Genomic DNA, 21,981 nt, shown 5'->3' on the forward strand with positions numbered 1-21,981 from the left:
CCTGAGGGGGAACAAAGCTCGGAGCCCGCCGCGGGCTCCCTACCTGCCGGGAGAGGCGAGCGGCGGCTGGCAGCGCACCGCGCCGGCCGGCACCGCACGCCCGCCCCGCAGCCGCCTCTCGGGGCGGGGAGGAGCCCGGCCGCCCCGCCGACCGCCCCCACCCCCGGCGGCGGGGCTCGGGGGCAGTCCCGGGGGCGGTGAGGGCGGCCTGGCCCCGCCCCCGCCGCGGGAGCCCCGGCGAATCAGCGGGGCGCTGTCGGGGCGTCAGCGCCGGCGGCTCCGCGCGGCCGGCCCCGAGCGCGTCCGTGCCGGCAGACGGGCGGCGGGGCCGCATCCTGGCCATGGGCGCCGTTGGCTGCTGGCGGCGCTGCTGCGTGCTGCTCGCCCTGGCCTGGGCCGGCGGGCTGGCGGGAGGCGGCGGGGGCGCAGGTAAGGGGGGGGGCTCGGGCGGCCCGCGCTCCTCTGCCCGCCGCAAGGTGCCGAGGGGGGGCGGCTGCCGGCTGCGGGCGGCGCCGGGCGCGGTGGAAGTTGTGGCGGGGCGGTGTTTTCTCGCGTGTTTGACGCTGCCGGAGCCCGGGGGCGTCCGGAGGGAGAGACCGGGACGAGAAAGTTACTTTCTGTGAGCGCCCGCGGGGTAGGTGCGCGCCGAGCCCCGGAGACCCCTCAGGGGAGCACCCTCGGGCGGGTGCAGCCTCGCAGGTTTTCCCCGTCCGCGCGTCAGCCCGCAGAGCTGCCGCTGCTTGCCGGGATTGGTAGCAGTAACGGCACCAGCTCTTTGCTCCGGTGTTTAAAAAGCAAACCCCCATCTGTCTAGGAATGCTGCACGCCCAGAGTGATTCCTGAAAAGACGCGTGTGCAGTCTCTGCAGCCGCGCTAGCAGAAACCCTCTGAGGTGAAGTGGGAGGGTGGGGGCGGAATAACCGCTTTTCCTCAGGTGCGAGAGTTTAAAGGCAACGACACGAACGAGGTCACCGTCGAAGTTCCGAAAGTCCAGGAAATGCAGTGTGAGATGCGGAGCAGAGCAGGGGCTCGTATTTGGTTTTGCCCTTTCATTTGACTCATTGGCATTCACGCCTGACTCCCAGGCATCCTCTGGTTGCTGTGAAATGTCCCCCTTGGCTCCATGCGGTTTGGATTTTTGACGGCATTATAAAGAGTCAAGCTGTCACTTTTGCTGATCTTGATGGGAGGGGGGTGCTGGCTTAATGAGTCAAAAGTATGAACCAAAGCTTTTTTTAAAAAAAAAAACAAAACCCAAAAACAATCAAAACAAACAAAACAAAAAAAAACCCACAAAAACCCCACACCTTCTTTTCTTTTTGTGCTTGACTGGATCTGTGTCTGATCTGGGCAACACCCTCGGACCCCCCTGAGCTCGCTCACGTAAATCACAGCTAGATCCGAACCGGCTCGGCGGTTAAAATAAACGAATGGACAAGAAAGAAGGAAACGGATTACAGCAGCCCTGCGTTTCTCCAGAAAATACAGCGCTCCGCGCTGGGCAAGACCAAACCGTTCCCCTCTTTCTTTTTTAAAAAAAGGAAAAAGAAGATAAGGACAGGGCGGAGTGCGGGCACTTGTCTCTCTTGCTCGGAGCCCTGAGGAGCTCCCGGGGCCGTGGCGGTCTGCGCCCCTGGGAGCCGTTCTCTGCTGCCTGCCGCGCCGCGGCCGTGCCGCAGTGTCTGACGCTGCTCTCCCTGCTCGGAGCAGCCCGAAGGATCCGGGCGGGATCCCCGGGCGAGCGCTCCGGCGGCGACTCCCGTCGGGGTTCCGCTGGGCGCGCCGCGCTGGCGGCTGTGCGGGTCCCCCCACTCCCCTCGGCGTTCCCCGGAGCCGGGGGCCGGACTGCCCCGCTCCCTCCCTCCCGCCGGCCGCGGCGCGGAGCTGTCAGGGCAGACGAGGGACGTGCGGGGCTGCCGCGGCCCGCCCCGCCCCGGGCATCGCCTCCCCGCGGCGGCCGGGTCCGTCTGCGGGAGCAGGACCGGTCGGGCAGGGCTTGGAGCGCTCCCGCCGGACGGCACTCGCCGGCCCGCGATAGCTCGGAACTTGCTTCTTCTGCGTTCCCTTCGTTAACGTCCCCACGGCTGCCAAATCCCGGCGCTTTCCCGCTCTCCCCCAGCCTCTCGAAGTCCGGGGGAGAAAATGGGTGCCCGTCGCTGAAATGTTTGTGGGGGCTTCCTACCCTGAAAACGAGAAAAGCGGCCCGGGCCCGAGTCCTCCCGTTTCGGAGCCCGGCCCGGCGGTAAGGCACCGGCCCGAGCAGGGGCCGGGAAGGCTGCTGGGACCTTGTCCCGTCGGTCTCGGTCCGTGCAGATCGCGTTACTGCAGGTTGCTTCTCTCTGCGCTGACTTACCCAGTGTCATATGGTCTTCCCTTTATTTATTTTTTTGCCTCTTACTAAAAAGGGTTAACGTGGTTTTGCTGTTCAAACATTTCTTTTTCTCATTCCCCTCGCCAGCATAGTCTGTTTAAGTTAGGGTCTGTCCTTCTAAATTAAGAAGATCTCTTTGCTAGAACATGCAAATAGGCTTTTACGTTCTCCTCTTACAGGTCATTCAAACGCCCTCTTGGTTTACTGAGGTGTGGGTCTCCGGTACCAGACCTGTGCAGCAGACGCTAATTTCTAGGGTGTCTAATGATTTCCTAATGCAGACACACGGGGCCAAGCCCACCTGGCTCGGTGTGGAGCAGCGCTTGGCAATGACTTGAGGAGGAGAACGCGTCGGGTCACGCGGTTGCTGACCTCAGAGGTTCCCACTGGCGGGGTGGTGCTCGGCAGGCAGGCCGCTGCTGCAAGGGTCGTGGCTGGCCGGGATGGTGCTCTGGGTCCCGGGTCTCCCTTGCTGACCTGACCCCTCGGGGTTCATTCTCTGCTTCCAGATGTTGACGAGTGCGCAGAAGCTACTGATGACTGTCACATCGACGCCATCTGCCAAAACACGCCGAAATCCTACAAATGCATCTGCAAGCCAGGCTACAAAGGCGAAGGGAAACAATGCGAAGGTAAGGACAGCTCGGCTCCTCTCCTGTCTCTGCTCCCCTTCTGGCTCTGATTTGTTTGCTCTTTGGAAGCTTTTGTAAATAGCTGAATTCCTGAAACGATTAATGCGGATTTACAGCTGCTTAACCCCGAATCTCGGTGTTTGTCAGCGAGCATCCCCCTGCTGCTTTTGCTAATTGTCCGGTGTCACAAACACCGTCTCTGCTGGCCTACTTTTGAAAAAAAAAGAGGGGGGAAAAAAGGGGGTGGCGTGGTGCGAGGGGTGGTGGTGCCGTTCCCCGCCGGGGCGACACCCGCGTTAGCACCAGCTCGGCCCGCTGCCAAGCACCGTGCCCAGCACGTGCACCCGCCTCGGGGCTTTGCTGTGGGGAGCCGGGCCCGCTGCAGTGTTGCGGGCTGTCGTGGTCGCTCTCCTCGGGTCCTGGCGAGGCGCAGGGAGTCTTGCACCCCCCGCCTGGCTGACATGTGGGTGACCGTCACCCGGCGAGAGCTGCCTTCCCCCAGGCCGGTGGCAGGAGGTATTGTTTCTGCGTCGGCTCAAACAGGACGCTGGAGCTTGCTTCTCTTTGAGACGATACATGTGTCATGTTTATTGTACTTACACAGACTTTAAAAAGTTGTTTTACTTTTGTGTGTCCTTACATCAGTCCTTGCAACTGAAAAAGACCTGGCATGTTTTGCTAGCTGCTATGTACACTCATATTTCAGATTTTATGAACTCCATCTTGTCCGTTGAACATCAGCAGAGAGATTGTTCTCTGGTGACAAGAACGAATATTGTAATCGCATCAGAATGCCTTGCAAATAGAAGGTGCAAGATTATTATTTTTTCCTACTCGTAGATGCTTAGCAGCTATAAAAGTTCTCTTTCCAAGTCTCTCTCTACAGCAGACTGAAACTTTTTCAAAATGTCTATGGCCAGTCCATTAAAAAGATTAAAGACCTAGAAGTGACTTTGCTGAAGTCTACAAAAATTTGAAACCTTGTATTATTCTCCATGGGCTTCCAAAGTGTTTGTTTAAGTGCTCTCATAAAGCATTTTTGTGGTTGTCATCTTTTTCTGTCTTGGGCTTAGATTGACAGAGACAAATTCCTAACGTCCACCTCTTGGTGCTCTACCGTCTCTGAGCTGCTGTTCATTTGAAAGCCAGATTTTCTTTCTTGCAAACAGAATGATTGTTCAGCACCGCTTGTCCTCTATTCCTCCCTTGTAGGGAAAGAGGTCTGTGCGAAGAAAATGTACTCAGGGCCACAGCTTGTGGAGGTTACAGCATTCTCGGAATTGATACTTCTTGTTTTATTGGTTTTCCACATCAAAAGTTTCCTTAAGATTTAACTACTCGTATTTTAGCTGTTGAGCTCTGTTTAATGGTAGACCTGGCTGATACTCATGCTTATTTAATACACATACTTCTCTTTGCCTGACTTACCTTGTCTCAGTAAAAAAAAGACCTCGGTAAGTTGTGAAAAATCAGATTTCTCTGTGGCATGGTGTACAGAATCATGGAATTTCTGTGGCTGATGTCAGACTCTTACGTCTGATGGAATCTAGTGTCTCACAAGCTTGATAAGTAAGCTCGGGCAGACTGCAGCACATTCTGCATGGATGTTCATTGTTCAGCGTTAGTCAGGGAAATGAATGTAAGGTGTCTAAACCAGGTATTATTACTATGTGTGATATATAACTTTTTTTACAATGTTGCAGTAACAGTTCTAAAGATTTTGCATCAACTCTATATCTGAAGGTTGTAATTAGTATGAAACTTTGGGGTAAGCAGGAAGCTTGCGATCATTTTGGGTGCTTTCTTTCTGGAGCTTATTTTAGATTACTTATGTAGTACCTCTTACTTTGATCCCAAAGCACTTTGAAACTTTGTTACCAGAGTTGTTCACCTTCAGTGGCAGGAAGATATCATTATGTCCTTTTCATAAGTGAGTAAACTCGAAGCTATAGAGGTGAAGGAAGGCTCATACAAGTCAGTGGCAGACCTAAGACCTGCTTAAGGTCTGCTGTTCACATAGACAGGGTTTATTTTGCATCTTGAGGTCAAGCATTCAAAACTTACAGAAATAAACAGACCAGCAGTACTGATTGGTATTTAAAATTCCGTTGCAAGACAACACTAGTCATCAGTCATTAAAAATTATCTTTTAAGATAAAAGTGACTGTGCTTGTAATAACAAAGATGAAATACACTGAGCAGTTTTTGTTCTGCTGAAACCAAAACTGGGTCATTAAACAGTTCTGGGTCTTTATAACTGAGCTTTTCTAAATAAGATTTTTGGTCACTGAAACACCTGTAAGAAAAGGATGTCTTTTGTACAGATAATATGCCTCTTTAACTAAGTTTGTAGCAATACATCTCTGTTGCTTCGTGTCTGAAGAACATTCATTATAGCTTAACTAACTCCCTTCTAGTGCCGGCTCTCGTATGCAGCCAGATTTTACTGAAGAAGCAGAATTGTGATTTATATAGTGCAGTGAACTTAAAGAAACGACACTGTATGATCAACTTTATTCTAATAAATTTTAGTGAGCTGCTGGTTTAGGCCATACTGAGGCATTACAATTGATTTAGAAAGGGATTTGCATGTCATTTTACTTTAAACATCGGTCTTAAATATTGCTTTCGTTCACTTAAAATCCATTTTTAGACAAAGAGATAGAATATGGGAACTGACACAATTTGGATGATTCTTCAGTTTTATAAAAGCAATGTCCAGTGTATTAATTTATAATTTTTTTATTCAAAGAAAAGAAATAGTTTAAAAAAATGGGATCCATGGGAAATGTGGAGCCCAGCACAACTTGTGCAGGATTTTGTGCATATTTTGCTGCTCTGACCTAAAGGGTGGGGAGAAATACGTAAGACCTTCCTTTAAGGACGTGTGGAGAGCTCTAGCAGCAATTATACTGAAATTAAACATTTTCTTGACAGTCTGTTAAATTCCTTCAGCAGGGAATTTGTTTCTGAACTTTGCTTTTCTCCCAAAATGTCTTTTGGACTGGGTTTCTCCAGATGTTCTGAGGACTGGAGATGAATTCTCAGTTCGCAGATCTACCCTACCTTTTTTCTTTCCTTTCTTCCAAGTAGCCTTCTTGCCTGAACCAACGGGCTTACGCCTTTCCACAGAGCACAGTTTTTTCTCCAGACAGAAGACTTGCTTGTTCCTCCTGTGTCCTGTCTCCTGCTTCGCTCTGTAGACTTCAGTTTATCTTTTTTTCAACCAATTATCTGCTATGCTTTGTCAAGCGGCGTGGTCAGCATTGCCAGGATGACATTTCCCCATGTCGCATAATACAGCAGTATCCTTTGACCACAAATTCTGTAGCTGCCGTTTTTACAGGACAGAATAATGCATCCAACCCACGTAATCTTTAAAAAAATATTTGCTCTCAATTGCCTGTTTCTGTTCAACACACAAAATCTGTTAACTGATAACTGATTCAGTTGCCCCGGCAGACCCAGTATTGCCCAGGAAATCTTCCGTGTTGTGATTTTGGTTGATGCCTCAAATGCGGTGGCCTGCATTCAGCTGCAAGCACGCTCTTTCATGCTCCCTAGATCTTTGTCCTTACCCTATCTACATCGACTTTTGATCTCCCTGCAGGTTGGTGTCTCAATGAAATTGTTAGCTGGAAAATTGTGTCAAAGCAATGGAAATCCCAGAGGGTGCGAAAGGATTCCAAGTCCTGCGGTTGGCTAGGCCTTGCCAGGGCCTCCTTTGTCCCCAGTGACAATGTTGCGTTTTTGCTGTTGTGGGGTGCTCTGTCATCGAACAGTTTATGAAGGGGTTTAGCTCTAAAATCTGGTTAATTTTTTTTTTTCCCATGCTACTTCTCAGGCTATTCCAAACCCTCATGGCATTAATGGTTAAAACACTCTGTATAAATTCTGGTAGATGTTTATCTGTGCCCATTTTATTTCCAGTTAGTGTGTTAACTTGATTCTCTGTTTGAAATATTACTTCCCTCAGCCTCCTGTTTATCCCCAGTGTGGCTGTGGTTTCAGTGAGTTGCTATAACTGTAGCTTCTTTTCCTTCTGGATGATACCTTACACGTAGTACTCTTTCTCTACAGTGTGTAGAGGGTGTGATTGGGTAGATGGGATTTTTCCTGAAGACATGTCCACTGGGACCTCTTGCTTCTGGGTCGCAAAACTTCTCTGAGCTTTCCCATATTGAGTAAGATTTCCCTCTTGGTGCATTTTTTCTACTGTCTTTCATAGGATTTGCATAACTATTCTTCAGTTCTTTTAATAATTGGTCTCATACAGTTGTCATCACGTTTCTTGCACTCTTTATGCAGAAGAGAACGTTCACAGCTTTCAGCTGTACTTCCCACCCCTCTCCCCCTGGCTGCGAAGATTCATAGTGATATTGATGGACTTCTTGCTGAGGGTGACAGATACGTACCATGGCAAAGTATCTCCTCAGAGTCTGCCTTGAGAGGGTGATTTTTCAGATTTCTGATTGTGTTGGACATTTGTGCTATTGGCAGCGGTTCTGCTTGACTGCTAGTGGAGTAGGCCTGTGCAGTTCTGCTGATATAACATTGTCATACGTTGATATACTTGCAGTCCTTTTCCTAATGTGAGTAATCGTTCCAGGTAAACAGGCAGGTGATCATGGTAATCTGCAAAGGGAGCTGTTATTCTTGATTACCCCGGTGATAGCACCTCACTGGGTTTAAGCATGATATGAGCTCAAAATACAATAAATCATTCCTGCCTCGGTCACAGATATATTCAGCCCCACAGCAGGTTACAGTCTGCATATGCCCAATTGGAAACACAAACTAATTGTCCTTTCTGAACCCCAGTGCTGTTGTCCTTTCTGAACCCCATCTAAGAGCTGCTTAGCTGAAGGAAGCTTCTGGAACAGGTACAGCCAAACAGTCAGTCTAGGAGGGCATCTCCTAATCTGTGGCTGATATGCTGCTCATTGCAACTTCTGCCATAGGTCCTACCATTTGTCTCTGTACAGCGGATGGAAATAGCACGGTATCTGGAAAAACAGTTGCATTGGTATACTTAGATTTTGTTATTCCCACTGATGTTCTGTGACATCTGGCTTTGTTTCTGACATGACCTGTTACTGCAGACAGAAAAGCACAGAGCGTCATACAGATCGTCTCTAAACTGGTAGCTCAAAGCCCTTTTCTGAACTAGGAATTCGAATTTTGTGGAAACAACAGGACAGTGAATATCTTACTTTGGCAAATGTTTGAGACTCTTGTGATAGCACATGCAAATCTGTCTTCATGCTGCAGGTGCAATAATGTCCATAAGCCAAAATTTAAACTACTCACGGTGTTTGCAGCAATACATGAAAGAAATGGTGCAGATAAACCACGAATTATCATATTCAGTAATTTTGTGGGTGTCAGGCCAAGTTTCTTCTTATACCTGTTAGATCTGTTATTGAGGGATTTTAAACAAATCTTAGCAATTTATCTTCTTGTCAAATATCTGCTGTGTTCTTCTCAAATCGAGTATTGTGACAGGGCTTCTCTGAATCAATCAGCCTGGAAACAGCACAGGACATTTCAGAGTTCTCGCTTCCCAGCTCCTGGTCCAGTATCTCCCACAGAAGCCTCCTTTTGTCTGCAGGGAGAAGGACGTACGGGGCTTCTGGAGGTCTGTTAAACGGAACAATGATCACATTTCTTTTCAGAGCTCCACGGTGTCCTGTCAATCCACTCTCAGCAGTTCTTTCTTAAGTGGAGTATCTTTATCGCTGACATTGTGTGAGAGTAAATGAACACTGTCGAGTGTCCTTTGGTTTCTGAAACTTGGGCATCTTGATGCTTGCACAACTCTAGTGGGCTCAGGCCTGTGCTGTCTGTCTGTCTCACTGACGAGTAATGGTGATGCCACTGAACAAGGCAGCTGAAGTGACTTCTTCCTGACTGATGATTCTGCTAAGTGCAATAGAAGGTGAATTCGTTCTCTCAAGCAAGGGTCATCCTCTGGGCTATTGCAAATACTGACTCATTTCAGGCTGAATATTACCAGTACATCCATAGTCTTGCTGTTACTGCTTGCAAGAAGGTGCTCTGGGAGGTTGGTTTGGTCAAATCCACTAATAATGTCTAGAAATAATATCCCACTACATATCTGTTAGGGGAACAAAGGATTTTCTGAATAGCTCTGTGTTGGTGTGTTGAGGTCTTTTTCCCCTGAATACACCACAGATATCTACATCCTTTGTCTGCCTGTTCTGAAAAGCTGCAGAAAGATGGAATGTGAACATTTTCCCTAAATATTGTTTCATCCTTTGTTCATGTGCTTATTCTAATTTGGTTATTTTCTGTATAACCATTTTGTGACTTGAACTCAGCGTAGTGCTGGAGGCTTTGACGCTGATTTAATTACTTTGGAACTGGTTGTCCAGTAATCTTGAGGTCTGCAGTGAATATTAGCTACTGAACCTGCTGTGCTTTCTAGTTTTACAGTTAACAGATGTCACCTTAACAGATGACATTAATGTCGTGTGTTGAACTTCACGTCACCCTCCCATAACGTCTGTCTTCCGGATGAGATTTGTTGCCGCAAGTCTGTGATGCTCATTTTGTCCTGTTGGCTTGCAGCAGCCCATCTGAACATACTGGAAGAGATACTCTGCCATCTCCCAGTTCTGTGGTGATTTTTATTTCAGGGTCAAATCTTCCTTCCCGGTTTTGTTCACACAGATTATAGCTTTACTGTGCTGATTTCACTGAAAGCAGCTTCCAGATTGAAGCACTAGATGTTGTCAAAAAATGGGGGAGGGAGAATATAAACTCGCTTCTTTGATTTGAGCTAGTAACTACTTACTTTTTTTTTTTTCCTTCTCTGTAATCTTGCTTGTTTGGTTGGGTAACTTGATGCATCTTTTTTGGTTTAGGCTGGTAAATGTGTTTCCCAGAATCCAGTTCTGAAGAAGTCTTCTACATCTGTGCTTTTGGTTCTTTTTTTCTGTGGTTTTTTTGGCTTTTTTTTTTTTCATTGTCTGGCACCATTTAATACTTGATTCTCAGCTTGCAAGTTTTCTGAATTACTTCAGGTAACGGAGTTTCTTAGGGGATGGAGAAGAAGTAGCAAGCAAGAAAATACTCCTGAGAATATTCTGTAATAAACCAGAGTTTTATTACAGCCTAAGTGAATTAACAGTTTATGATAACTTTTTCTTTTCTCCTTCATGTTTTGTCTGTTCCTTGAATAGTGCTTTTGTTTTGGCCAGGGTTGAGTCCCGATTTTATTTATTTATTTATTTCAGATTGCTTTTTTTTTTCTGACTTTGTTCAGTATTTTGTCCAATAAAACCAGAGTATTCCTTGGCTGGGATGACATGACCCGTTCAACTGCTCACAGTGCCATCAGTCCCCACGTGTCACACACCCTATTGTTTTCTCCTCTCCCGTGTCCTCCCTGCCCTGTCCCACATCTCAGAGCTGCTTGCTGGCAGCCCATAACGCTGCCTCAGTGAACAGCTCCCCCGGTGGTCCAGTTTGGAAATCTTCCATTTTTACTTAAGAAAAGAACATTTGCTCCAACTTTTTTTTTTCTAGAAATGCTTCTTGGATACAAATATCACTATATTTTGCATAAACAAATACCATACCGCTAAAAATATGGCCTCATTCTGCAGCAGTGTTACATGTGATTCTCAATTTGGAAAAAATATGTATTTTTCCAAGGACACTTCTCTAAATAGTTGATAAGTTCCCTGTTTGCTGGATGGTCTGTGGGTACTCTGCGAACTTACAAACACATATAAAATTTCATCAGTGTCAACGGTTGTTAAGCTGTAGAACCCAGGGTGGCCTCCTGTGGTGATGTAAACTCGGTATTTAGAAGGAACTTCTCCTTTCCCCCAAATACGCAGTGTAAATTATCTGCAAGGAAAACTATGGTAAAATGAAGGAACATAAATAGAACGCACTAAGCTCAAGATGTAAGCATCTGTCCTTCTTTTGTCTTCATTCTTTATACGTCTGCCAGACACTACTCGGTTTTCCCTGTTTTCCCGCCTGTCACCTTTACTTTTAGTGCAGTCCCCTTTCCCTGCAGTCTTCGTTTTGTTGCTTTGTATATTCTGTTACTCAGCTGTCTCTTAACCTTGCCATTTCCCTGCTGTAAATCCTACTTCTCTTTCTTTTGCTCTCTCCTTGTGTATTGTCACCTGCTTTTTTACCTTGTTCAGTTTCCCTTCCCTTGTCCTCTCTCAGTGGCTTATTGCAGTTACGGCAGTATATTCCGAGAGCCAGTGTCCCACAGCAAGACCCCTGGGACTGGATAGCTGGTAGCTGCAAGCTCTGAGGACCTCTTACCAGTCCTCTCCCTTGAGTTCTGTCTTCAAGTTGAAACAGCACCTGCCAGCTCTCAGAGTTTTTTTTTTCCTCCTATTTCTCCACCTTTTTTTTGCCCTCCCCCCCCTGCTCAGAGTTCACCTGTCCCTCAGCATATTCCTTGCTGTTCCCACCCCTGCAGACCCATGGCTCTTTCTTCAGGTGACTGGCTGGAAAGACATTTTTGCATGGCTGTTCACCACCATTTGTCACCTCCTGTTTGATTATGGGGACTGTCTTCATGTGTGTCCGCTGCACTACCGAAATACATGTTCTTTGTTCTGAGGCTGAACATAAGCTGATGCATGACATCGTCAGGGAGCCTCTGGCTGGATGATGGCAGAGGAGCTGGGGAATGTGACCCTCTGCTACTTCCATAAACCTTGCCAAATAAACTCCACTAGTGTGGCTTTTGTCTTCTCTGCATTTGCACCAGGTAGCGTCCACTCTGATGCTTTTAGGACCGTATGGAGGTAGTGCGAATCGTGGATGGTGGATACAGTCAGTCTCTGTACCCATGGTACTAGTCAAACCCCATTCTAGACCAGGGTAGCTGAGAGCCTGAACTATAGGGCGAGTTTGACCAAGCCTCAGGTAGCTCTGGGATGGAGGATGTATGGCAGGAAGTTGTAGGAAGAATGTGTGTACAGCCTGGTTGGAAGAAGGAGTAATGCTCTACTTCACTGCACTGATTCAGGAAGTTCCTGTTTGCTTGATCATGGCGGGGTTTTTTCGCACAGGGGCAATTGATGTGGGGCTATATCGTGAAGAGTATCACAGGCATAATCCTCCAAAAAGTGGAAGAAAAAACAGAGGATTACATCATGGCTCTGTAAGCTGTTTTACACTGAAAAAGCAATAAACTGGGGCTGAAACAAACAGCAGGGAGAAGGTGGTGGTGGACCAGGTTAATAGATTTCCTAATCTGGATTAGTTTCTGGAGCCCTTGTGTTGTGAAGCTGCAGCCTAGGGCTGAAAAAACACCAACCAAGAAGGACATTTTGGAAACTTTAGTTACCTAAAGTTCAGTAGATGCCTGCTGAAATTGTGACTTTATTTGACTGTGATTTTTTTTTTCTTTTTAATGATTTTTTAAATGGCTATTTTTTATTTGGTGAATTGTCAGCTGTAATTTGGCCAGCTTTTTCTGTCCCAAGAAATCTACTGAAAGGTAACTCCCCGCCTCTTTACAGGAAACAAAACCTGAGAGCGTTAAGTCTGTTCAAGTAATTGGGGGAGATTTTTTTTTTTAATATAGAAAAGCAGTGAAATTTCCATATAATCACTTTAGAAAAAAGCCAACTTTCTGGGTTTTTTTCTTTCTTTGTTTTAGTATGTATATGTTTGTTTTAAATTTCAGATGAAACAAAGACCTGCTTTAAAGCAGATACCCTGGAGGAAAAATTCTAGCCCACACATAAATGTTTGGCTGAGTTAGAAAGAAACTGAAGATACTTTAAGATGCTCACTTAAGATGCCCTGCTGGAGGAATACACTTACATTACAGTTCGAAGAGTTGTTTTGTTCAAATGCCTTGATTCATCAGAGTACTTGAGAACGTGCTTAAACTTAAGAAGCTGTTACCCTTTAAGTCATTCTGTTTAAGTACTTTATTAAATTGGAGATACTGTCTTATTTTACTTTACACTGCTCCTTCTCTGGAGCTGTAGGAGATTATGGTTTTTCCTTCAGTGACCAAGGAACAGGGCGAAAAAAAAAAAATCTGAATCATTTAAGAAGCTGCTGCAAGACCTTCATTTTGCCGCATGCTTTAGACCTGAACTTTGTTCTTAACACGTGAGCAGTTTGGTGCTGTAGGCCCCATGGATAACGTATCAAATTCAAGACCATGCTTTCACAACTGTTGATGTCTTAGAGTATAGCAACCAAGGACAGAATCAGAAATATTAAATAGATGAAATGACCTTCAGATTATCCTGATTCCTATAATCAATTTGTTAAGCAGATGAGCTGTTATCTCAGAGAAGCTAAAAGCCAATTTTCGTTTGCTCTCTCAGCTTGAGATTGCTAAACCCTGCATACCATTGTTTCCATGCCCTGGTCTGCATGAACCACTGCCAGTCCTTAGGTTTAACAAGGCGTCGTGCTCAGGGGACATCAAAATGTTGACAGGGGGGAAGTGATGTATAATACTGATTTGGTGACTGTTAATGTTGGGGGGGCGGGGGAAGGGTGTTGCTGCAGAATCTGCCTCAGAGACCAGAGAATGGGAACCTTTGCAGGAGTAGTTATTTTCGCAACAGTGTGTCCAACAAACACTGCAGGACATAACTGCTGTGCTTCCCAGCTCTTGCTGTTGACAGAGGCAAATCGCACTGAAGTGCGTTTGTTCTGATTTCACTATCTAGAAGCGGAGGCTATGTTCAAAACTTGCAGGCACGCTGTCTCCCTGTGACAGTAAAAAGTGGCTGAAGGAAGTCGGTATCTGTTTGCTGAATGGGGAGTGTAGGTAATGCATATCAAAATTTTTTTGGCAGCACGTATGTAGGAGGAATTTGATACCTGACTTCATACCTCTAGAGGTGGTAGTGTCTTTAATGAGTAGAGTTGTGCCTTTATTCTTTTTGCTCTTTTCTGTTTGCTAAATGTTCTTGAAGAGAATTCCATAAAAACTGTGATTTGGAGACATGCCTATATTTTTATCTGATTACAAAGCACAGAATTCTGACTTCATTTAGAAATTGCCATTTTTCTGATGCATTCCAACCTGTCTAAACATACATAGGATCGAAGTTCCTCTTTCCGTGTTCTTCCCCACGCATGCCACTTTTCCCTTAAATCCGCCCAACTATCGCTTGCGCAGTGGTGCTGTCCCTCTGATCCCTGATAACAGGCTGGGCATGCCACACGCCAGCAAGGCAGCTGCTCCAGACTGACTGGGCCTGCTTCTGGCTGCCGCGGGGGTTTCCCAAGGGCTCTCATGGTGGCTGGGGAAAGCCAGCTTCGCTCAGCTGTGTTGCAGACTGACTAGGGAGACGAACTGTGAACTCTCTGGCTACTAGAGGGCAGGCACAGGTGGAGCCCTGTGGCTTTTGCTTGGCTTGAATTCCTAGGAAAGCGAATTTACCTCTCTTCAGACTGGAGCATGTAGACGTATTCAGAGCGCAAGGAATAAATGAGGGAGGGAGGGAGGGCTGCCAGAATTGCTCTGACCTCTGACTCTTTTAACTTGTATGAGTGAGCCACGGAATGAGTGTAAGGCAGGAGCAGACAACCTCAGCCTGCTTTCCTGAAATAAAAACCTAAAGAGTGAAATTGTTTGGGTGGGTATCGTTTGTTTCATTAGGTATAGGCTGTTTTGTTATGTGAAAATGGAAGTGGCTTATTCTGTATACAAACAGTTTTAGGTCTAAGGAGATTATGGCTTCAGAATGGAAGAACTTGTCTATTACAGTTCTCTCAAAAGTTTTAACAATAACAACACCACTCTCAAATTGTTGTTTATAGTATGATTAACTATTCCAGTTGACTAGGAAACAACTTTTTTTTTTGTCATATGGACAAAATCCAAGGTGTTATCACTCAAGTTTTATGTTAACAGTCACTTCTAAACCTATGTAAAATCTTCTTTATGCACATGGAACTTTACATCCTTTCACTGTTTCTGTTTTGAAATCTTGAATTCTTTTTCTTGAGGGAAGTGTGAGAACTGCATTATATTAAAAAAAAAAGTTGACTGTATCGCATGTGGTCTTATGAAGCAAAACTCAAAAGCTTTAGCATTTATTCTGAATAGAGAATACACACAAATCTATTCAGGATAGCAGCAGTAATCCAGTTTCTCAAATAGTTTATTGACATAATTTACTTCTGAGTTAATGCAAATGTTTCCAACGCACATATGTGACTGCTTTCACTGGCATCTGTTGCACAACGTGAGTGCATATGCATATATGAATACCGGTGTGTGCCCACATTCCTTCAGAAAACCTGTATTATAGCGTATCATTGTAATATATTGAAGGATCCTGAGGAATTCCAGCTTGTAAATCTGTGTTAGCCTCTATCCGAGTAGAACAGAGTTACTAGAATATCTTCCTGTACTGCTTATCCTGAAAGGCTTTTAGCCATTGCCATTGATATTGATGCTATGATTAGGAACTGGTGGTAACTTTTAGGTGGTTTTAAAACAATATTTTGGTGATCTGCATGGAAGGTAACAGGCGGTTACTGTAGCCTACTCTGCAGTGGGAAGACAACATCAATCCTAATCCTGAGTAGGATTCCGTGATATAACTGCCCGAGTCAGCAAGAGGCTGGGCTCAATGGGTGGAGGCCTGACAGGGGCGCTTTCTGGAAGGACTAGCAGGTTTTTGTTAGTGTTGCCATTCACTGAGGAGAGTGAAGGTGTTCGTAATTGTGCAGCCACCTGAGCCATCCTGTTTGCACACAGCGTATTCTGTAGGTCTCGTGTTTGATGAAAAGGACAGCCTGGTGTCTCGATCACATTACCCGCTTTATATAGGCAAGCTCTGTGTGCTCATGGGGAGTTCTGAAGAACCCAGAAAACGGGAGAGGTTGGCTGTTTGGGTGCTGGGGAGGGCTCTGCCACAGCTGGGTGGGGGTATGTGTGGGTGGGTGTCATGCCCTCAGAAATACAGGTGTCAGGTTTGCTCAGCTGATTTTACTTGGACTTGCTAAGGTAACTTGATCTCAAAGAGGAGACCAAGCATGAAGAGTTTTAGTCTTTGGAGGAGCTGTGAAAATGGGAAGTGGAAGGTAAGGTGGGAATGCTTTGAAAGGCAGCTAATGTTAAGTAATACAAATTGCAGTATACTTCTACCTGTACCTGTCAGAAGTACACACACAACATATGCACTTAAGACCATTATGCGAACTATGAACTCGACTATCAAAAGGGGGAAATATGCTACTTGGAAGTTTACAACTTAATTTTATATAGTTCAGTAATAAAAATAAGGGAGAAAAGCCATAATAAGAGCAAACTTTATACTATAGTTGTATAATTACAGAATTGGTATTTTGTTTTTTAAATAAAGTAGGGTAAGTTGTAACATACAAACATATGACAATGTTATCTTCCACTGAAAATCTGGTTTGTGAATGGATTGTTCTTTAGTAAACTTTATGATCAATAAGGAAGTATAAAACTCAAGGGAAATACATGTCTTCTGGTCTGAATTAGTCACTGATGTGGTATTTTCTGTTGTAGTATTTGAAACAGGGGGGAGTGCTTTAAATGCTTCAACCCATTTAACCTTAATTGCTCGGTTTTAATAGACATTTGCTAACTAAAGGAACCAAATTATAGCTTGCATTAGGCTTTACTAATCCTAATTAAAATCTCTACTTTATAATCGGAAACAGCCTATGTTTGAAATAGTAAGCCTTTCTTAAATGGCTTATTTGAAAATGCTAAGGACCTTTTGATAATAATTGTTTAGTTTGAATACGGGTAACCATTATTCTCCTTATATTGCACTTAATTAAAAATATCTCCTCCATGTGGTTTTTTGCCTTCTGTTGGCTGTAAAATTGTTTGACTGGTAGGGGGTGGGATTACTTTACTTTTCCTGTGGTAATATGAAAACATGTTGCTACCCTTTGTTTTAAAAGTTTTCTGGGGTCAGAAGTTACAAAATTAACATGTGAATTAATACAAATATTAGCTTCCTGCATTTCTCTGTCCTCAAGTGAAGACTTGTCAGTTGCTTCAACTAATTGGTGTACTAGGCATATAATTATAACCATTAATAATGCATCCTATAATTCATTTAGTTTAACATTTAAATTGTGCTCACACAGTTGATTATGGCCTTCAGGTTGCACTCCATCCTAAGCCCTAACTTCCCGTAAAAATGAAGTCTGTTATATTGGGAGGGAAGCCCTGGCTCTATCTATTGAGCATTTGGTGTGCTGGTAGAGTTTCTGTTCATTCCAGGGGTATCCGAAGAGGACAAAGGATGGATTTCATCTGTCCAAGTACGGATTTCAGTAGTACGTGTCATTACACTTAAGTGGCTCGCCTTGCTTTCCCGCTGTAGCTAATGGAGAGGAACAGGAATTTCCTTAATGTAGTTCACTTTGTAGTAATGGAGACAAAAATAGGTCAGATAAATCATGTCCTGAAAATAACAGTCTCTTTCTAACTCAAATGTGGACTTCTACAATGTAGGCATGTGAAGTTGGATGAGGTGTATCTGGGCCAAAGAGCCTGCAGCTGTGAGATTCAAAGTCCTTTGAAATTAAGGGAAAATGTTCTGTACCTAATTGTGCTTTGAATTTAACCAGGACAGGGGATTTTAAAGCGGCAATTATATTATTTGATCATTATGAAATTCATCCTCCCAGTCTCAGTTTTACATGTTTTTATTCTGTAATTTAAAATAGACCCCCACCCCTCCAGCACAGGCATGTAGTTAAAAGAACTAAATCCCCCACAACTTTATTGTAGGAAAAAGCTCATTTTTTAAATTGTGTTCTCTTAGAGCTCAGCCTTAAGATTTTTTTTCTTGGTGCATCCTACTCGGGAAACACTGCTAGACTGTGTGATCATATCTTTGTTTAAATTGCATTGCTTTTAATTCCAGTAGCTAAATTGTCTGCTTGCATAAGATGAACACAAATTAAGAGTCCTTTACACAAAGCCTGCTAGACCTCTGTGTGCACTTAGAAGTAACTTCTAAAAAAAGTCACTTGTGCCAGTTGTGGAGATGGGCAGACCTTCTTGAATGTCAGTCTTGTTTGCTTAGTTACCTGATCTTTGGAATACCACTTAGGCATTTTTTACAAGTTCTTATTGTCCAGTTTGTTGTATGTTCTGTGCTGATGGAGTATACAAAGATTGCTAAGTTATACCCGTTGCAAGAAGGTAGAATCAGGGCTCTTTACAGCGGGTTCAAAGAACTCTGATCTCTACCCACACCACATACCTGTGTGTATTTATCTTTTAATATCAAAAGTGTGTAAGCTGGCCATACTGAGTTTGACTGAAGATCTGTGTAGCTTGATGTGCAGTCTCTGACAGTGGCCAGTAGTGGATGCTGAGGGTAGATTATAAGAAAACAGGACGTGGAAGAACGCAGCTAGAGATTTAGAGACTTCTCAAGACGGAAGTTTCATTCAAATCGCTGTGTTTAATGGCATCTTCGGAAAAGAAATGGAAAATGAGTATGTTTGCTTCTACAGGTGTTCTGCTAAACTCACAGCTGGTAGGTGGGTGATTAGCCATGCTCGGTATACTGGAAGAGAATTGTGTAGGAACGGGTAGTCATACGCGTGTGTCTCTTCAGCCTCCTGTCTACTGTTGTTTACCATGGATGTCACATCATGTTTCTCTGCATGGCTGAACCCTACAAAACCAGATATTAATTTTTGGCTTTGCAACTAACAACAGCTTCAGAATGACTGGCCTTCCTGCTTTCTGAAAATGAGACTTCGTTAAGGAGAATCTCAAGTCAGTTGTGAAAGATGAACAGACACTTTGAAAAGCTTGATCTGGATGTTTAACCTAACTTTAGGTGGTTACATTGCTAAACCATGGATAAACACCCATAACCTTATTATTTTCTTTTGAGCATTTTACTGAGGCTGAAGTACTGTATGAATAATGGGCGAGTCAGGTGTTGGTGCCCTGTTTTCAGTGGGTAAGCAAGGATGTCGTAAAGTGTTCTATTAATATCTTAAAAATACTAGGAGTATATACCAGATACAGCCTTAAAAGGGGCATTGTCTAGAAAGATGGGAAGGAGGGAGGATCATGGGGAAGGCATAAAGAACATTTCAGAAAGTGACCGCTAATCTCCAGTTTTATATTGAATGTACTAGCCAATTCTAAAAAAACCTCAAACTTTTTATTTGGTTATTAATCAAGTCTTTAGTCAAGAGATTGCTTCATTTTGCTTATCTGCGCATAATAAAATAGTATTGCAGTAAAAGGCATCTCATGATAAATCATCTAAATGAGAGTATTTGGAATAATTCTACAGGACTAAACAAATATTTATGTAAACTTAACCACTTTTATCCCTCTGCTGTTAGGGAGGAGGGAAGTACTATTGGACTGCCTGGCTTTCTATGGTTCCTTGCGTCAAATGCATGTTATTGTTTGAATACTGCACAGAAGTTGGAGGCCTCATTTGATTCTTTCTGCCTAACACACTCCCCAACATAACAAATAAATATAATTACATAAAATTACAAAAGGAAAATTTCCAGGCTATGAATATGAGCTCTCTTTGATTTTCAGCAAATGCCTATGTTACTATTTCCATATCTGCAGTTTCATTCTTTTTTCACTGAATAGCATTAAAGGTGCTGGAAGCTGTGTATGCTCTCTAGTACAGGATATTTGAGCGCTGGAGCAGAAATGTCTAATTTCTTGGCAAAGCTAGTTGATTGCATCTGTTTGTTCTATCTTTCTTTCTTTTCCAAACGTCAGATGTGAGCACAGCTCATAATCAAAAATATTTGATGATTCACAGGTCAACAATGGTGTTTTTCACAGTTGAATTTTATATTTCATCCTTACTGCTTTTCCTGGATTTCTCTCACTATGAAATGGGTGTTTGTACAGCCTGCCCTGGCTTCATCTAACCCTCACCCCAGCATGCCGGGCAAAGGAGAGCGTGTAACTTCATTAGTTCCTGTTCAGAGAGCCCCTGCTCTTGCTTACTTCTCTACTGGCCAAGACTCCAGGCAATGCTCTGAAGAGTCCGTAAAGGGTAATGATGGAAAAGCTGATGGGTTCCGTGCTGCTGTTCACTGTCTGTACATCTGTGTCTCTGCAGGACAGTTGTTACACATCCGCAGGTCAAAACCCAAAGGCTGCTTGCCACTGATTTTCAGTTTTTCTCTATTATTATTTGTCTCTGCTGGTAAATAGAGCTCTGGCTCACAAGACCAATTTCTGCGTGGCTTTTCAGAAGACTAAGGAGAGCCTACATCATAACTGATGAACTCTCTTTGTGAATAAAATTTTAGAATTGTAAGCATGTATCAGTAGGGCAGGGTTCTCTGTTTCAGGAATAAAAAGCTTGAATCCAAAAATTGCATTAGTGTAATATTTGTTTGAAAATAAACCCCTTTTGCCTTGATGTACTACAACAGCACATAGGGCTTCTTGCTGATGCTGGCCAGGGCCATGCTTTCAAATAATGGAAAATGTTCGGTCTCAGCACCCAAATGAAATTACATGGCAGGTACTTTGCACATGGTGGAGATGGAGTAGTTGTTCAGAAGCTGAGAGGCTGTGCCAGAATTCTGAGTTGTGTGGAAAAGTTGCTGAATGTTTTGCTGTCTTGATAAGAATTCCGCATTTCATAATTGTGCAGTTCCCAAATCCACTGACTTTTGATTGAGAAAGCTCTTAGAGCTGTGAACTGTTTCAGACAGAGCTTTACGTGCACTCACATTTAGGGTATTATCTTTATTATCACAGTTTTAAGAAGGTTTCACATACTGAAAGTTAAGGTTCTGAAACACAGTTCTGTGACAAGTTGAATATGTCATTACAGAAACAAAATGTGACTTGATCATCTTCGACTCTCTCATAATACTAGTTTCTGTAGCCTAGTGATTTTTTTTGCCTTCTATACAATGCACAAAGCTGAAGGGTGATGGACAAAAACAAATTTGAGAATTTTCTAAGCCTGTCTCAGATTTTAAAAAATTTCTTGTAATTCTTCAAACTAATTTCTGTTCAGTTTAGTCTTCTCAGATCTTTTTGAAGCAAATGTATTAACCTCATACAGGAGACATTTCTCTTAAATGTAAGGTCATCACAACAAATTCTGCTCAGTTTGTTTCCTGAAGATGCTGAGTACTCACAGCCCTGCAAGAGACTCATGAGAATAATGAATACTTGCCACTCTCCTGAAAACATAAATTATATACAGATAGTGTATCTGTATCTAGGCTGGAGCACTGAAATAGTTCTTAAGCAGACTTCCTCTCAGTGCACAGCACCACGGAAGAGAGAAGAAAAATATGAAATCCTCCGTACTATCTCCTGGATAAGAAAAGTGTAATGTAAGATAATGGATATTGGAAGTTGGGCAACATGCTGGTGTTAATACATTACTCTTGCCAAAGTTACTCTGAAGTCTTAATTACCATGAGGTGTGTGACTTGTATTTCATGGAGTTTGAATGAATGACCCGTACTCTCATTTTTCACTACATTCTATGTGTGTTATAGCTGTTTTACTGTCATGTGGACCTTCCTAGTCCAGACAAACACTTCTGTAGTTGGAAAAATTATTTACAGCAAAAGTAAACATAATGATTCTGAAACAAAGATGCATCTGTGATTTGATCATTGAAGCTGTCTGCCAGTCAGCTGCTGTTTAATAGGTGAGGAGTTAGAGTCTTCACACTTGTGTAGGACTTCGAGTGGCAGTCCTTGCAGGCTGCGCTCTGATGTTCACTGCAAACCGAAATGCTGGGAGGCCTTCCCTTCATTAGGGTTGCTGTTGGAGAACTGTCTGAATTTGTCCATATATGGGGAACAGATGACAAAATAATAGGCAGAGTTGGGTTCTTGGGCTTCATAGCTATTAGGTCCAGCATTGTTAGGGGACCCAAATCCGTGGATTCCCAGTGTATCATGTTTAGAAGTAGCTACACAACTTCAGTAAAAGTTGAAATGAAAGGCAGTCCTGACAGG

General features: G+C 44.0%; 1 protein-coding gene across 5 annotated transcripts in view; it reads left to right on the top strand.

Moving 5' to 3' along the window:
* The first annotated feature begins 328 nt into the window (after positions 1-328).
* SCUBE1 (signal peptide, CUB domain and EGF like domain containing 1) overlaps positions 329-21,981 on the top strand; it is a 218,334-nt gene continuing 196,681 nt past the window's right edge. For all 5 annotated transcript variants that reach the window (XM_075443399.1, XM_075443432.1, XM_075443410.1 and 2 more), the window contains exons 1-2: positions 329-429; positions 2,881-3,003. In XM_075443399.1, the coding sequence (XP_075299514.1) occupies positions 342-429; positions 2,881-3,003 (211 nt within the window). In that variant the 5' untranslated portion in view covers positions 329-341. The remainder of the gene's footprint in view (positions 430-2,880; positions 3,004-21,981) is intronic.

The sequence above is a fragment of the Opisthocomus hoazin genome, chromosome 1 (genome assembly GCF_030867145.1).
Source record: "Opisthocomus hoazin isolate bOpiHoa1 chromosome 1, bOpiHoa1.hap1, whole genome shotgun sequence".
NCBI classification, from domain to species: domain Eukaryota; kingdom Metazoa; phylum Chordata; class Aves; order Opisthocomiformes; family Opisthocomidae; genus Opisthocomus; species Opisthocomus hoazin.